Here is a 17,434-nt window from a genome sequence, read left to right as displayed (position 1 = left end):
GGATAATGGGGCTTCTTGTAGATCAAGGAACTAGACCCCAGGAAAGATGGGAACAAGGTCATCTCCAGAGAACTCAGTTCCAGGCATTCACAATCTTTTTCCCATTGCTCTTCAGTTAACGTGACACATTCCCACAATTGTGTCTCTTGGTTCAGATTCTCAAGAGAAAGGATCTGATGGCCCAAGGTTATAGCAGAAAAGTGGTGCCAGGGCTCACTCTTGTACTGTGGTAGGTATTTCTAGTAAAAGTGATCTAGAAGATGCTTGAGTGAATATCTCCTGTTGTCACATAATTAGTTGGCAGAGACTGGATTTGAGCTCTGGTTTGACTCTAAATCCAATGCATTTCTCCTACCAAAGGGATAGTTGAGAGAGAAGCACGTTAATTTGGCATGTAGTAATGGCCACTTGCCTTTATTTTCAAGGTTTGCCCATGTTAGACCTTCCCTGTGTAGGGTCTTACAGCTTTCATTTGTGCATGCCTGCTGGGCTTCCCTGGGTGGCTCAGATGGTAAAGAATCTGCCTGCAATGCAGGAGACCTGGGTTCAATCCCTAGGTTGGGAAGATCTCCTGGAGAAGGGAATGACTACCCACTCTAGTATTCTTGCAAAATTCCATGGATAGAGGAGCCTGGTGGGCTACAGTCCATGGACTCACTAAGAGTTGGACATGAGTGAGCAACTTACGCTTTCCCTCTGTCTCTACCCTGGTTTCTGATACTTCTGTGACTGCATCCTGGCTCCTCTCTATCCATCTGATCTCTGTACCATGTGGCCTGGTTTCTCATCCTGCTGAGGCATATCGTGTCTCTGGCTCACCTAGAACAGCTCTAGCTCACAGATTGTATGAGCTGAAGGAATCTATCATCTTGTCCCATCTTCTACCTGTATAGCAAATCATTTTAAAGTAGGCCAGGCACTTACAAAAGCATTGTTGAGAGCTCTATATCTCATTCAACTCTTCTAACAACCCTGTTGTTGCCTTTTGGCAAAATATTTCCCAATATTTTATTGTAAAAAAATATTTAAGAGAAAAGTTGAAAGACTTGTATAGTGAATACCAAATACTTACCAAGTAGGTTCTGTAATAACATTTTACTAACTTCTTTTTAAAAACTATCATATTTCTATCTTCACTCCTCTATCCATTCAGCAATTAATTTTTTTCGATAATTTCAAAGTAAGCTGTTGTTTCTAATTCTCATTTTTATCACTGGGAAACTGAGACCAAGACAGGTGACATGACTTACCCGAGGTCATTCATGAGGAGGCAGTCGATTATCACTGGAGCTCTGACTCCCCCAAGCCATTTTCTTAACCACCAAGCAGTATTGTATCTCCTGGAAGGGCAGAAAGAAAGACTCACTCAAGGTTGCTTAGTGTCAGGGCAATGACTAGCACCAGGTCATCTGATTCTCAAGCTCCCAAAATTTCCATTGCATTGAACCGTGATAAACAGTGTACTTTCCACGTAGAAGCAGGGTTTCTTCTGCTCCACAAATATCTGCAGATTTGGTGCTTTATAACCTACAAAATCTCTGGATTTTGACACAGGTGACTTTGCAGAACTAATACACTTTTTCTTCCTTCTCAACATTTTAAAATAATTCGTGGAAACAACAGGCTGGGAAATTATCATTTTAGATAACTTGTTACAGTGTTCAGAGGACTTTCACATATGTTATCTTATTTGAACTTCATGAGTAATAGCAGATCTGCAAGACAGGTGGGCTGGGTATCTAAACTACCTTGAACAGCTGGAGACCTGGGAATTATGGAAGCAAAATGAGGAACTTAGTGTCACATACTGCTATGAGCAAAGTTGGACTTTGTTTTAAAAAAAGTTTTCTCTTCAAGTGTCAGTAGACTTTCTTGTAGGTTTTAATGAGCTACACAAATAATTAATTAATAAAATTGAGCTGCAAAAGTTGAGGCGGGGAACTATTGAGATCTGGATCATTCATGGGATAACTTAATGGTTGAAAGGTCTGGGCTATGGTGTGGCCTTGGATAATATCTTCTTTCTATGCCTCAGTTTTCTCATCTGTGAAATAGGATAATTGTAGTAGCATCCTTTGTAGCATGATGTGAAGTGAAATGAGGTAATGCATGTGAAGAATTTGGTCCGTAGTATGTGTTTAAAAGTATCAGTTACAGAAACATTATTCTTCTCCTGCTTCTTACCCTAGAAGTCTTATCTGTGTTAAGTGGGCCCCCTTAAAATCTACAGTTTAATTTTACATTTTCCAAGAGGTTTGTTTGCAAACTACTGGTAGAAAACTGTGGGCAGCAGCCTTTTGGGAAGTAATATCTTATCAGTCCAGTAAAGATGCAGATTCTGCTCAAGAATTTACATCTAAGCTTTAAATAGCACATGTCCTTTGAGATTGCACTGGTGTGCTTAATTGTATATGCTAATCAGCACATGATATCTGGAGTAGAGAGTTCTGTATATACTGTTTTCTACTCCAAGAGGTTTAGAAGAATTATAAAAGAGTGGGGACAGAAGAGATAAACATGCTGGCAGAGATCTTTCTTTCGGTATGCGTAGCAAATACTGTAATCTTGGTTTCTCAGCTGATGAGGTATTTAAACAGATATAGGAAAACAATGAAAGAGGATTTCAGAAGGGTGTGCTCACCTGGTGGATTGCAATCCAACCTTGATGTATTTTCCAAACTGCTCTCCATGAATCATCTGCACCAGAATCACTGAGACATTTGTTAAAATGCAGATTCCTGGACCTACTGATTCAGAAATGCTTTGAATGAGGCACCCAAACCTTCAGTTTTGCAAGTGATTTTAAGTATTCTACTGTTTGAGAACCACTACTGTCAGCAACATAATACTGCAAGATCTAAAACACTAATTTGGAAGCTTAATTTTGATGGAATGCAAATTTTAGCTTGACCTGCTCCCAATTCCAGGCCTCTGAAATCAATGGTGACAAAACCCTTTGGGCATTTCCAGGCTCAGGTTTCAGGGGCCTATTTTATAGAGAAGAGGAATAATTTCTGTAACCATATCCCAAAGTAGGGAAGATCAGCCCCCAGATGCTTAGCTGCCTTTGTGGAGAAGCAGAGTATGAAGCATTCAGACTCCAATGACTGAGGAACTGCCAGACTTGAGACCAGCCTTGCTACAGTAGCTGGCTAACATTATATTGTGAAATCTCTGGGCAGCTGCTTTTTAAGTATTCATTTTTACTTATTTTTTGCAGTAACTTTGTGATATTGGTATTACCCTTGCCCCTATTATACAGATGAAGCCACTGAAGCTAAAGAAAGTAAGCAATTTGTCAAAGGTGTAGTGGTAATTGATGCCTTGAGTCAGGGGCTTGCAGACTATGTGACTGGCTGCCTGTTTTTGACTGGCCTACATGTTCAGAATTTTTTTTACATTTTGTGATTGTTGAAAAAAACCTAAAGAAGAATAATTTTGTGACACATGAAAATTGTTAAAGATTCAAATTCAGTGTTCATAAATATGTTTTATTGGAAAGCAATTATACTCATTTATCTGTGTATTGTCTGTGGCAGTTTTTACACTGTAGCACCAGAGTTGAGTAGTTGTGATGATGACCTTATGCTTGAAGAAGCCTAAAATCTTTGCTACCTGGCCCTTTACAGAAAACAAAACAAGCAAACAAACAAACAAAAAGTTACCAATTTCTGCTTTGAACTGCAATGCTAGAATTTCCCAAACTTCAGTTATTTGGGAGTAACTACTGTTGTGATTACTGCCACCTTCTCTTGCAAGCATTTAGAGCATTATATGCATAGCATTTTTCTTTAGATCAATTAGTTTTCCTTAGATAAATTTATTTTACAGAGAAAGAAAAGTATAAGTGCAAACCAGTATGAGTTGAAAGAAATAGAAGGTAACTGTAAAAAAGACACAAAAAACACACAAAGCAACATATTAGATTTCAGCTAAATAGTTGGAGCAGATACTATCAACTCTTCCTCCCATTTTCCTACAGATCCTCTCAACATTTCTGTGTATACCATCCTGACTTACAATGGTGAACCAGCATAATATATGGAGGGCTGCCCTCGGTCTGCTGAAATCAACCTTTTTTACAAGCACAATGACTGAAGGTGCCTAGGAATCCATGTCCCCCTGTGGATGGCTCTTAAGCAATACCTAATGGCTGTGGGAGTATCAGTATCCTAGTTCCCTCCCCACTTGTTCAGGATAGTTTTGAGGCATATGTTTTATACTGTTTCCCAGAACTTCCCAGTGGGATTAAGCTTCAGTAGCTTAATAAGCTGCCTTTCATCCTCTCTCCTATATCATTACTTCCCTGCGAATGTACCTGCAACTGCCAGATCAACTATGTGCATCTCTTTAACCCTCACTTCAAGATCTGCTTTTTAGGAGGAACCCAGAAGACAGCAGTGCTTCTAACAAAAGACTGTGAGACTCTGACCTTTTTTTTTTTTTTTTCAATTATAAAAGAGAGATTACCAAATATCATGAAGGACTCAATGATAAGCTATCTATGAATCCTTTTCTTCAATGTAAATAACAGTAAATAAAATAGAAAACCAAAAAAAAACACATTTTTTACCACATGATCCAATGGTATTTCTGTCCACCAATTGCCTAATATCATGTGCTTTTTCCAGGAGGTATGAAAACCATACTTGCAAAATCTATGTTCTACCTTAAGAAGTCATCTAAGAACAGTAGCACCAGCAATATCTGGGAACTTGTTAGAAATGCAGATTGTTCACTCTAAACCTACCGAATCAGAAACTTGAGGCTAGTGCTCAACCATTGTGTTTTAACAAGCCTTCAGGTGATTCCTGTGCGTGCTTAAACATGAGAACCACCGCTGTACAGTAAACGGTCTCTTATTTAGTTCTGCTTTCATTGCATTCCTGGATTTCATCAGAATTCAGAATCATCCAAGACTTGCTCTTCCCCTCAAACATGACTGACAGATGGTTTTCTGGCTTCTGTTGAGCCTCCCACTGAGATGGACCTTGTTGCTTGCCAAAGCATACAGGTCAATAATTGGACAGCTCTGGTGTTAAATGACCTACCTCACAGTGTGGCTCAAACTTCTCTTGAGACTCCCACTGATTCCCCTTTGGCAACTCAAAGACAAGTCTAATTCCTTCTCTAATTATCAAGTGGAAGTTTCACATCATGTCATGCCATTCATTCAAGAAATACTGAGCATGCACTGTGTCTTTCCTTGTAGAACCCGTGACTGTGTTGGGAGTGGGACAGTAATCAAGTGATCAGAAAAGTAAATATGTAAATAAATGACCCTTGAATCTTTTTCTTTATGAAATACCCAGATCCACATTTACTGGGATCAGGTTTCTTGTAATGTCACTGTCTTCTTCATGTTCTTTTGTGGTGGTAGAGAATATGTGCCTTATAAAAAATATGATTTCTTGAACTGCTTTAGATATACTTCATTCAGTTCTACATGAAATGGACATTCATGTTCCTCCTTTACATTTCCTGTAATTCATTTTTTCCCCCAAAGATAGAATGAGTATGCCTCTTAAATAGTCTTTCATTGGTTAAGGGCTATTTTCAGTATTAGTTTTTTAATAAAAAGACTAAAGTTTCCAGCTAAGAAATGTTTACTGACCTAGGAAGAATGTTTTTTTAGTTATTTTGAAAAAAAATTAAAAGCCATTTTTCATGCTAATTGTATATATCAGCATGGTAGTCCCTTAAGTGTAACTGAATCGGCATCTGTATGGATTTTCAGCTATGGAAATGAGACAGCTTTTTATTTAGACCAAATCTTTCTAGATGACTTAGCACGAATAGCATTTTGACATCCAGTCCTAGAAAGAAACACTTGCAATGAAGGTCCAGCTCCTAGAATACAGATTTTTTTTTCATGGTTTATACACATTTGCACTTGTGAACTACCATCACTTAGATGTCTCAGTCAGTTCAGTCATTCAGTCGTGTCCGACTCTTTGTGACCCCATGGACTGCAGCATACCAGGCTTCCCTGTCCATCACCAACTCCTGGAGCCTACTCAAACTCATGTCCATTGTGTCAGTGATGCCATCCAACTATCTCATCCTCTGTTGTCCCCTTCTCCTTCTGCCTTCAACCTTTCCCAGCATCAGGGTCTCTTCCAGTGAGTCAGTTCTTCACATCAGGTGGCCAAAGTATTGGAGCTTCAGCTTCAACATCAGTCCTTCCAATGAACACCCAGGACCGATCTCCTTTAGGATGGACTGGTTGGATCTCCTTGCAGTCCAAGGGACTCTCAAGAGTCTTCTCCAACACCACAGTTCAAAAGCATCAATTCTTCAGTGCTCAGCTTTCTTTATAGTCCAACTCTCACATCCATTCATGACTACTGGAAAAACCATAGCCTTGACTAGATGGACCTTTGTTGGTAAAGTAATGTCCCTGCTTTTTTAATATGCTGTCTAGGTTAGTCATAGCTTTTCTTCCAAGGGGCAAGCATCTAGATAAACAAATAATGTGAATTTTTACTAAACTAATTTATAGTGAGATTCTTTTAGAGAGTATGATCAGCTGATTGAAGTAAATTTCTGAGCCAGCATCCTATAGATTCCAAACATTTTCCAGAAAACAGTCTTAGTAAATAGCCAAGGAGAGGACTTTTTTCTTCCATTTAGTGAGAATTTATACAATTTCAGTCTTTCAGATTATCCCTGAGTCTCTTTCACAGTGAAGGTAACTAGGAAATCATGATCACCATGGGATGCAGAAGACTTTGGGGAAAATGCTTGTGTGTTTGATCCTGGTGAGATTGACTGTTTTGGTACATGTGGCTGGTATTGGGTTAGGGTAATGAGGTAATGAGGCTAACAATAAGCATTTGACAGCCAACTCTTAGCAAATATCTGGCTTTAGTTAATTATACATTTCTGTGCTCTTTTTTTAGTCCTACCTGTTCAGAAATAACTGGTATAATGGTCAGGAGATGGAGTCTGTTTGAGACAGTATAGGTGAATTGAGCATGCATTTGTTTTAATTGGAAAATTATTAAAACACTTGGTCTCTTGCTGGGGTTTTGAGCAGAACTAACAGACTATCACAGTGCTACAGTTTTAGCACTGGAAGAAACCTTACCAGTCACCAGAATTATATCCTTCATTTACATATCCTTAATTACCCATATGCTGCCTAAATGCCTCCAATGGCAAGCGACTCACCTTTTCAAAATTTCCTTTAACTTCTAAGAAGTTCTAATTACTTGAAGTTTCTTCCCTGTCTAGTACTGTCTGGCCCAGTTGATTCTACCGTTGGAAAATTGAGGCCCAAACTGATGACCAAACTTGCTTAGGAATAGGAGCAGTGAGTGAGTAGTGGATCAGGCTGAGTGATTCCTGGTGTAGTGTTCTTTCCAGCGTGCCAAGCTCCCACTCTCAATTTGGCAATTAAGATAAACAATGTTTTACTTATTCCTGACACTTGTCCAAAACAAAGGTATTGGAATATGCCCTTTGATGTGGAAATTTAACCAATGGAAGCATACTCTATAAAGAAACGTGGTCAGTCCTTGCACAGTTATGCATGATTATATGCTCATGCAGCCAAAACCAAAGGAAAAAAACCAAAGTGCAACAAAGCAAGCTGAGTTATGACATTGCTCCAAGTTGGCAGATGTTGGCACTGCGCCAAACTGCATTGATATTTCACTCCAGTAGGTGAGGACTATTTACAGGTGAGCCCTGTGCTCACACTCCTCATAATAGAGATGCAACTACACACCTTGTGTTAACCATTAACAACTGTTCCACAGCAGTCTTTCAGAGTATTCTCAGTAAAAGAACACAGGTAAAGATGAGATGTGCTTACCTTCAGGGTTTGCCCTTTAGTTATTTAAAATTTGTAAGTCAGAAGACTAAGGGTTGGAATCAGCATTTGGTGGCACGAAAAATATCACCTCTTTCTTCTCCTTCTCCTCCCCTTTTAAGGAAAGATAAGTCTCAATGTATACAGCAAAGAAAAGAAGCTTCAAGGAATCTGATGAAGTTGCGTGTTTCTGTATCTTTACTTTTATGGCAAAGTGTTTTGAATAATTAGTGGCTTGAGCTTTTCCTACTGCTGAGATAATACTGAGACCTTCATTTATACCTCAAATGGTAGAAGGGTTTATTTGACTCCCTCTTTCTCTTGTTTCCCAGGATTTGCTCTGCTTTCCCCCCCTGGTTATGACAATCTAAGACTGTTTCTCCAAAGGAGATGAGGATACAGTATGACTGTCATTAAAACACACACATACACGTGTATGTGTGCCACAGACATACACGGTCTAATTGAATTTAAATTAGAAATAAATAAATAAATAAATTAGAAATTTCAGAAGTGACATAGTTTATATCTGAGCATGGGAGATACTCAGTTGACTGTGCTTTTAATTAACTAGGTAGTATTTTGTTAAGGTGTCAGAAACAAGTATGCAAAATAAAAGCATGGTTCCTTACACACACCTGTCACTCTGAGCATTCTTCCCAGCAGCTGGTGTCCCTATAATCACAGCTCTGATTAGATATTCCTGGTAAGCACGACAAAAAATAGTGGACTGTAATCAATGAATCAATTTAGGATAGGTACTGATCACCATTTTCTCTTTTGTTTTTCTTCCTTTATCTCTAACAAAATGCATGTTTTCACTTGTTTGTTAAATGGCAGTCATTTTAAATTTGCTCATTGAGTTTCCATGAGCAAAATATAATAATGTACATTGCTATGAATATATAGTTTTCCTCATGTTGTAACATTTTTCAAATGCAGTTTCAGTGACTCAAATTAAGCTAGCTTTTAACTGTTGGGTTTTTTTTTTTTTTAGTTTCAGCTTTTCTTCCCTCTAATCTATATACAAATATAATATTGATTTTCCTGTATAGCTCTAAGAATTTTTTTTGTTTCAAGTAACGCTTGGAACCCAACTCAAATTGGCTTAAATGCGAAAAAAGAGAATTTGTTGGCTCAGTATAATTGGGAAGTTCAAGTATAAAACTGTCATAAGACATTGCTAGACCTTAAGTCTCAAATTATTTCATCAGGATATGGCAATCTCTGTGTTACAACTCTGCTTTCCATTGGTATTAACTTCATTCTCAGACAAACTTTCCCCACATAGTGGCATCGATGGTCACCAGCAGCTTTAAATTTAAAGTTTAGCAACACCAGGAGAAAGACAGACTCTTTCTAGCAAATATCTCAGGGCTGGCTTTACAGTCTAGCCAGTGAATTAATGAATCCCTGGGGCCAGAGAATGAACTGTTCTGATTGGCCAGTCCTGGTCAGGTGCTCATCAGTGGGCTTGAGGCAGGGGAGGGGTTCCAAAAAGGAAAATCAAGGCATTATTCTCAGAGAAAGAGGAAATAAATGGTCAGCAGAAAATTAAAGCAACATGTTCCCTTTCATGAGGAGTTTCCCTTTTTAACAGTGGGGGCAAGAGTGATAGGATAAAAAGATCTATACAAGATAAAGCCTGAGTTTCAGAATTCCCAACCCTGAATGCAATTCCTAGTTTGGTTAAGTATTAGTTATGTGACTTTGGCAAGTCAGTTAACCTCTTTGATTCTTAGTCTCTCCATCTATCAATAAATTCTCAGAGGTTGGAGGAGAAGGAAAAGGACAGCATTTGGCACTTGTTAATACTAATGAGTAAATAAATGAGAGGAACTGATTTTTTATATTTTTAAAAATTATATTTATTCTGAAGTGGTTCATATACTACCTCCCAGAGGGAAAGTCACAAGCTCTCAAACTTCACTTTCCTCATTTGCAAAACAAATTAACTACTTAGTTGACTCAAGATGTATCTATGAAGGGGATACAGTATGTTAGGCATTTTTATAGGCACTGATGTTATAACAATGATCAAGATATAACTATGCCCTCTTGAAACTTACATTCTAGTAATGGAGATAGATCACTAATAAAGAAGCAAAGGAGTATATATAATGTATGTACTAAGAAGAAAAAAATAGAGTGGATTACAGAAATTTTCAGAAAATTAGGTCTGAAATTTTACTTAAGTCATCAGGAAAGTGGCATTTGGGCTGTGTCCCTAGGGAAGTAACAGAGTGGTCTATATAGTAGCATTCCAGGGAGAGGAAACAAGTGAAAAGGCCCTGAGGTGAGAGCTCACATTGATGGTCAATGAGAAAAGCAAAACCAGTGAGTACAAAGGCAGTGAGTGGATGGGGCATTGGAGAGGAGCTGGGCTCAGACTGTGATAAGGTGGTTGTTGTTCAGTCACTCAGTCATCTCCAACCCTTTGTGACTCCGTAGACTGCAGCACACTAGGCTTTCCCTGTCCTTCACCATCTCCCGGAGCATGCTCAAACTCATGTCCATTGAGTCAGTGTTGCCATCCAACCATCTCATCCTCTGTTGTCCCCTTCTCCTTCTGCCTTCAGTCTTTCTCAGCATCAGGGTCTTTGCTAATGAGTCAGCTCTTCACATCAGTTCACCAAAGTATTGGAGCTTCAGCTTCAGCATCAGTCCTTCCAATGAATATTCAGGACTGATTTCCTTTAGGAATGGCTGGTTTGATCTCCTTGCAGTCTAAGTGATTCTCAAGAGTCTTCTCCAACACCACAGTTCAAAAGCATCAATTCTTTGGTGTTCAGCCTTCTTTATGGTCCAACTTTCACCTCCATATATGACTACTGGAAAAGTCATACCTTTGACTATACAGACTTTGTTGGCAAAGTAATGTCTCTGCTTTTTAATATGCTGTCTAGGTTGGTCATAACTTTTCTTCCAAGGAGCAAGTGTCTTTTAATTTCATGGCTACAGTCACCATCTGCAGTGATTTGGGAGCCCCCCAAAATAAAGTCTCTCACTGTTTCCATTGCTTCCCCATCTATTTGCCATGAAGTGATGGGATTGGTTGCCATGATCTTAGTTTTTTGAATGTTGAGTTTTAAGCCAACTTTTTCACTCTCCTCTTTCACCTTCATCATGAGGCTCTTTAGTTCCTCTTTGCTTTCTGCCATAAGGATGGTATCATCTCCGTATCTGAGGTTGTGGATATTTCTCCAGCAGTCTTGATTCCAGCTTGTGCTTCATCCAGCCCAGCATTTTGCATGATGTACTCTGCATATAAGTTGAATAAGCAGGGTGACAATATACAGCTTTGATGTACTCCTTTCCCAATTTGGAGCCAGTCTGTTGTTACATGTCTGGTTCTAACTGTTTCTTCTTGACCAGCATACAGATTTTACAGGAGGCAGGTAAGGTGTTCCCATCTCTAAGAATTTTCCACTGTTTGTTGTGATCTATATAGTCAAAGGCTTTAGCATAGCCAATGAAGCAGAAGAAGCTGTTTTTCTGGAATTCTCTTGCTTTTTCTATGATCTGACACACGTTGGCAATTTGATCTCTGGTTCCTCTGCCTTTTCTAAATCCAGTTTGAATGTCTGGAAGTTCTCGGTTCACATACTGTTGAAGCCTGGGCTTGGATAATTTTGAGCATTACTTTGATAGCATATGAAATGAGTACAATTGTGCAGTAGTTTGAACATTCTTTGGCATTGCTCTTCTTTGGGATTGGAATGAAAACTGATCTTTTCCAGTCTTGTGGCCAATGCTGAGTTTTCCAAATTTGCTGGCCTACTGAGTGCAGCACTTTCATAGCATCATCTTTTAGGATTTGAAATAGCTCAGCTGGAATTCCATCACCTCCACTAGCTTTGTTTGTAGTGATGCTTCCTAAGGCCCACGTGACTTCATCCTAGATGTCTGGCTCTAGGTGAGTGATCGATCACACCATCATGTTTATCTGGGTCATTAAGATCTTTTTTGTGTAGTTCTTCTGTGTATTCTTGCCACCTTTTCTTAATATATTTTGCTTCTATTAGGTCCATACCATTCCTGTCCTTTATTGTGCCCATCTTTGCATGAAATGTTCCCTTGATATCTCTAATTTTCTTGAAGAGATCTCTATTCTTTCCATTCTATTGTTTTCCTCTATTTCTTTGCATTGTTCACTTAGGAAGGCTTTCTTATCTTTCCTTGCTATTCTTTGGAACTCTGCATTCAGATGGGTATAACAATCCTTTTCCCCTTTGCCCTTTACTTCTCTTCCTTTTTAAAATTTTTAGAAATTTATTCATTTTTTAATTGAAGGATAGTTGTTTTACAGAATTTTGTTGTTTTCTGTCTTTTCTCAGCTATTTGTAAGGCCTCCTCAGACAGCCATTTTACCTTTTGCATTTCTTTTTCTTGGAGATATTTTTCATCACTGTCTCCTGTCCAAGGTTATGAGCCTCCATCCATAGTTCTTCAGGCACTCTGTCTATCATATCTAATCCCTTGAATCTGTCACTTCCAATGTATAATCGTAAGGGATTTGATTTAGATCTTACCTTAATGGCCTTGTGGTTTTCCCTACTTTATTCAATTTAAGTCTGAATTTTGCAATACAGACTTCATGATCTGAGCCACAGTCCTTTTCCTGACTGTATAGTGCTTCTCCATCTTCAACTGCAAAAAATATAATCAATCTGATTTTGGTATTGACCACCTGGTGATGTTCATGTATAGGGGTTGTCTCTTGTGTTGTTGGATGAGGGTGTTTTCTATGACCAGTGCGTTCTCTTGGCAAAACTCTGTTAGCCTTTGCGCTGCTTCATTTTTATTCCAGGGTCAAACTTACTCTGGTTATCTCTTGACTTCCTACTTTTGCATTCCAGTCCTCTATGAAAAAAAGACATCTTTTTTGCTGTTAGTTCTAGAAGGTCTTGTAGGTCTTCATAGAACCATTCAACTTCAGTTTCTTCAGCATTAGTGGTTTAGGACATAGACTTGGATTACTGTGATATTGAATTGTTTGCCTTGGAAATGGACAGAGATCATTATGTCGCTTTTGAGACTGGACCCAAGTATTGCATTTCTTGTACTCTTTTGTTGACTATGAGAGCTTCTCCATTTCTTCTAAGGGATTCTTTCCCACAGTAGTAGAAATAATGGTCATCTGAATTAAATTTGCCCATTCCAGTCCATTTTAGTTCACAGATAACTAAAATGTCAATGTTCATTCTTACCATTTCCTGTTTGACCAATTCCAATTTACCTTGTTTTTTGGAGCTAACATTTCAGGTTCCTATGCAGTATTGTTCTTTACAGCATCAGACTTTACTTTCACCACCAGACATATCCACCACTGGGAGCTGTTTCTGCTTTGGCTCAGCCTCTTCATTTCTTCTGGAGCTATTTCTCTGTTGTTCTCCAGTAGCTTATTGGGCACCTACCGACCTGGGGAGTTCGTCTTTCAATGTCATATCTTTTTGCCTTTTCATAATGTTCACGGGGTTCTCAAGGCGAGAATGCTGAAGTGGTTTGCCATTCCCTTTTCCAGTGGGCCACGTTTTGTCAGAACTCTCTACCATAACCTGTCCATCTTGGGTGGCCCTATCTGACATGGTTCGTAGTTTCATTGAGTTAGACAAAGTTGTGACCCACATGATCAGTTTGAATTTTACCAATTAAGCAAAATCCAAACTGATAAGGGGTTTAAACTTTATTCTAAGTGTGACAGGAAGCCACTAGTATTTTATATAGGCAAGAAATGATCTGACTTCCATTTCAAAAATGCTACTGTGGGGAGAAGAGATGATTGTGGAGCCAGCAGGAGACCAGTTACAAAAGTTAGGAGAGTGGTTAGGACACCAGGAGGGAAAGGAGATGGTGGCTTGGATCAGGTGTAGTTTTGAAGGTAATGAAAGAAAAAGTCAGATTGAGGAATCATTTTCAAAGTAGAGGAGGGTGTTTCCTCATAGTTTGATTGTAGGGTGTGGAAAAAAAAGTGTTACTGGATAAATGGTGGAGTTATTTACTGCGATGGAGGATGCTAGGGGAGGAGCATCTCGTTGTGCTGGAGTGGGAAATGAGTTTAGTTTGAAATGCTTTTTACTCATCCAAGTTGAGATGTCAGGTAGGTGATACAAGTCTGGGAAGGGCCTGGGATGAAGCTATAACTTTGAGATTCTTTAGCAAATAGACTGTATTTTAAGGCATAGGGATGAATGGTAATCTGTTATTTTTTGCTCTTGAAAAACATCAGTTATTTATATGATCTGAATTAGGACTAACTACTATAAATAGGTTACTGTATTGTTATGATTAAAATAGTATGAGTGTTTTCAGTTTTTTAAGCTCTTTTTGAAGTGGGTGGCTTATCCCTGGTGGCTCAGGCGGTAAAAGCGTCTGCCTGCAATGTGGGAGACCTGGGTTCAATCCCTGGGTCAGGAAGATCCCCTGGATAAGGAAATGGAAACCCACTCCAGTATTGTTGCCTGGAGAATCCCATGGACAGAGGAGCCTAATGGGTTACAGTCCATGGGGTGGCAAAGAGTCAGACATGACTGAGCGACATCACTTTCTTTCTTTCTTTGAAGTGGGTAATCATATTCCTTTGGCAGTCTAGTAAACTCTTGATCATTGTCTGCCTAGAAAAAAATAGATATGCACACACATCATTTCACTTCAGGAATGATTCTAGATAGACTTGTACAAAGGGTGGAATCCCACTACTTCAGTGCTTAGGGCTTTGTACTTATGTATTTCAAATAAAAGATAATTCCAGATTCAGAATGTAAAAGAGATAGAGGTAGACAGAGGTGTTTTGCTTGAGGTCAGAGTAGGGAAGTGAGGCCTGTAGGCTCAGCCTTCCTCACACCTGTCATAGATGCACAAATGCACATGGGTGCCCATGTTAATCTTACAGGTTTTAAAGAATAAAAACACACAGAAATCTATGTCCTTTCCAGCTCTGGTGGCCTGTCATTTTTTTCCTGACTGGTTTGGTTCATGCTGACCAAGGAATCCCAGGGCTCAGGCTGACTTTCATGGTTATGTTATGTACATAAAAAATTTACAGTTTCTTCCCTGTAAAATTTTACTAGAAAGCCAGCAGATGGAATTATAGAATATCAGAGCTAGAAGTAAACCCAGTGATCATCTCTTCCCATCCCTTCTGTTTATTGAGAAGTATTGAATAGATGATGTAGTTAGAAGAAAAAGGGTCTTGCTTAGGGTAACCTCAAAAGAAACAGACTGACTTCTGCCCCTGTGTTCTCTGATTCACCATGTTTTGGAATAAATGTGGTGAGAAATACAGGAATTTTTCTGCGAACCGAAACTACACAGCCAGGTCAGAGGACTGACTTGGTGGAGATCAGTGAGTGTCTGTCCCTTAAAGAGTGTAAGGTCTTCTAAAGGTCTGTGCTAGAGGAACTATCAGTAGTTTGAAAGTTGACCTCCTCTTCGATCGTGAGTCCTTAGCCTGGGCTTCATGGAAAGGCCTCAAGGAATTGTGGGCTCCCCAGAAAAGGTGTATGTGTATGCATGCACACCTATTTTTTTTTTTTTCTAGAAAGAGGGTTCTCAAGAGTTTACTATTATAGAGTCTCAAAAGATAAGATTATCCACCCTCAAAAAGGGTTTTTTAAATAGCAACCTGAAAAATTCCCATAGGAAACAAGATGGCTGACCATCTTAGACAGTGTTCTAAGTTTTCACCAGCTGGTTTCCTAATGTAGATCATATAAATAAGTATGTTTCTGGGAAGAGAAAAAAATAATAAATAAATAGATTCAACATGGAGTAAAAAGAAATGCCTTTATGTTCTAATCTCTAGGAGATTAATCAAATGCGAAGAAACTCATCTGTGAGTTTCTTTGATGCAGCACTCATTATACCCTATCTCAGTATGCCAATGACTTTTTACTGTAATATTGTTTATTACTTTTCAAATCCTTTACAAAAGTCTTAATTATTAGGAAGCAATGATTATTTGGCATTTTTTTCCCTTAGTGACTTTTATTTTTCTACATTGCCTTTTTGTCTAACCCCCTTTTTGTTATTTTCCCATTATAGTACCCAGTGGGCGCTGATATCCAACTCACCCATGCCTATTTCCTGTAATGGACAAACTTGATGCTAATGTGAGGTATGTTGCATTTTTATATATGTTGTGCTATAAATTGTGGTTATTTGAACTCTAAGACTTCTGAAAAATCTGTTTGGGTAGAGCTACAAAGTTAATAAATGTGTATTTTCTTCAACATTTCATATATCAATATAATCATGAATGTGGTACTGTTTATTAATCTTTTTATTTCATTTACACTTAAATGTTAAGTATAATATAGCTGTAAATTATTCCAGATGCCTATGCTAAAAGTTAGTGTTACAGGAGATGCTGTTGCATGAAAATATTCATCTCTGTAACAGGAAGGAAGAAAATGCATTTAAATGGGGGTAAAAATAGCTTAAGAATATTTATGTCTGTATCTAAACTTTAGATAGATACTTATATAGCTTTTTGTGACAAGTGCTAGTTTGCTGGTTCTTTTATCAACCAGGTCATTTCATTTTATGGCATAATGGTTGCATGGTATAGTTACAATAAAGCTAAATTATTTTTGTTTTCCTATAATTTCCTGCAACTCTTGGAGATCAAATAATAGGATGACTCCTAGGGAAGTTTTTTTCTTAAAGGCTTGCTGCATTTTATACAGTACAACCAAATAATGTGAAAAAATGTATTCAATAAGATTTAAATATTATGAATTGGTATTTAAGGCTGAAGATATCATTGATATCAATAGCTGGAAGACATCCTCAAAAAATACACTCTTGATACAAGCACAGGAGCAGTTTTTCTTTCCTTTGAGATCTATAGGGAGGCACATTTCAGGTATAGATCAGGAGGACCGTGCCTCTGTGTTTGATGTAGGAGAACCCTGTGACAAAATGAAGCTGTCAAACATCTTGACAGAAACTCTAGTATAATGTGACTGAAGTTGCAAAGATGTACTATCGCCCTAACCCAGGGGATACTTAAGGGTAGAATATGTCTCATGAATAATCCCTGACACCTGGTGGGTACTTAATAGGAGTTATTGATCAGCCAGTCATTGTGCTACATATATTTCAAATGGGGTGACATTCTAGTGCACTTAGGTATGCACAGAGACTCTATATTCAGCAATAAAGCGTTTTACTCTCCCAATGGAAGCATCATGGGTTTTGTTATTTACCTAAAATACTGACTTGATGCAGAGCCTTAGAACTTTAACACAGATTTTTAGGCTAGTGCCACATGTTTAATTTTCCTCTATAAGTTTGGGACATTATTTGAACAGAGAAAGCATAATGGAATCTAAAGAGTTTCCATTTTACTTTTATTAATTAAAAGGCTGAAGTGAGCAATGTCAATGGCGATAAGTTTATCAAATTGTTTTAAGTTTCAGACACTGTATTAAAGTGGATCAGTTGGTTAAAATGTATTTCTTTTTGGGTAATTCAGATAGCATGATCCCTGACATTTCTAGATTTTCAACATTTATTTATAGTGGCCTTGAATTCTAATAGCAGAATACAATTCAATTAAATTAACATTAGCCTTTCTCTTGAGTGCTGTAGAACTGTAATGCAGGATACAAGATG

At 38.3% G+C, this 17,434-nt stretch overlaps 1 protein-coding gene across 6 annotated transcripts in view; it reads left to right on the top strand.

Moving 5' to 3' along the window:
• Positions 1 to 17,434, top strand: part of HTR4 (5-hydroxytryptamine receptor 4) — a 183,062-nt gene that overhangs the window by 7,792 nt on the left and 157,836 nt on the right. For all 6 annotated transcript variants that reach the window (XM_070465614.1, XM_070465611.1, XM_070465610.1 and 3 more), the window contains exon 2: positions 15,860 to 15,932. In XM_070465614.1, the coding sequence (XP_070321715.1) occupies positions 15,907 to 15,932 (26 nt within the window). In that variant the 5' untranslated portion in view covers positions 15,860 to 15,906. The remainder of the gene's footprint in view (positions 1 to 15,859; positions 15,933 to 17,434) is intronic.

The sequence above is a fragment of the Odocoileus virginianus genome, chromosome 3, assembly GCF_023699985.2.
Source record: "Odocoileus virginianus isolate 20LAN1187 ecotype Illinois chromosome 3, Ovbor_1.2, whole genome shotgun sequence".
In the NCBI taxonomy this organism is placed as follows: Eukaryota; Metazoa; Chordata; class Mammalia; order Artiodactyla; family Cervidae; genus Odocoileus; species Odocoileus virginianus.
Note: the sequence above shows the minus strand (reverse complement) of the source record. Positions and strands in the feature narration are given on the sequence as shown.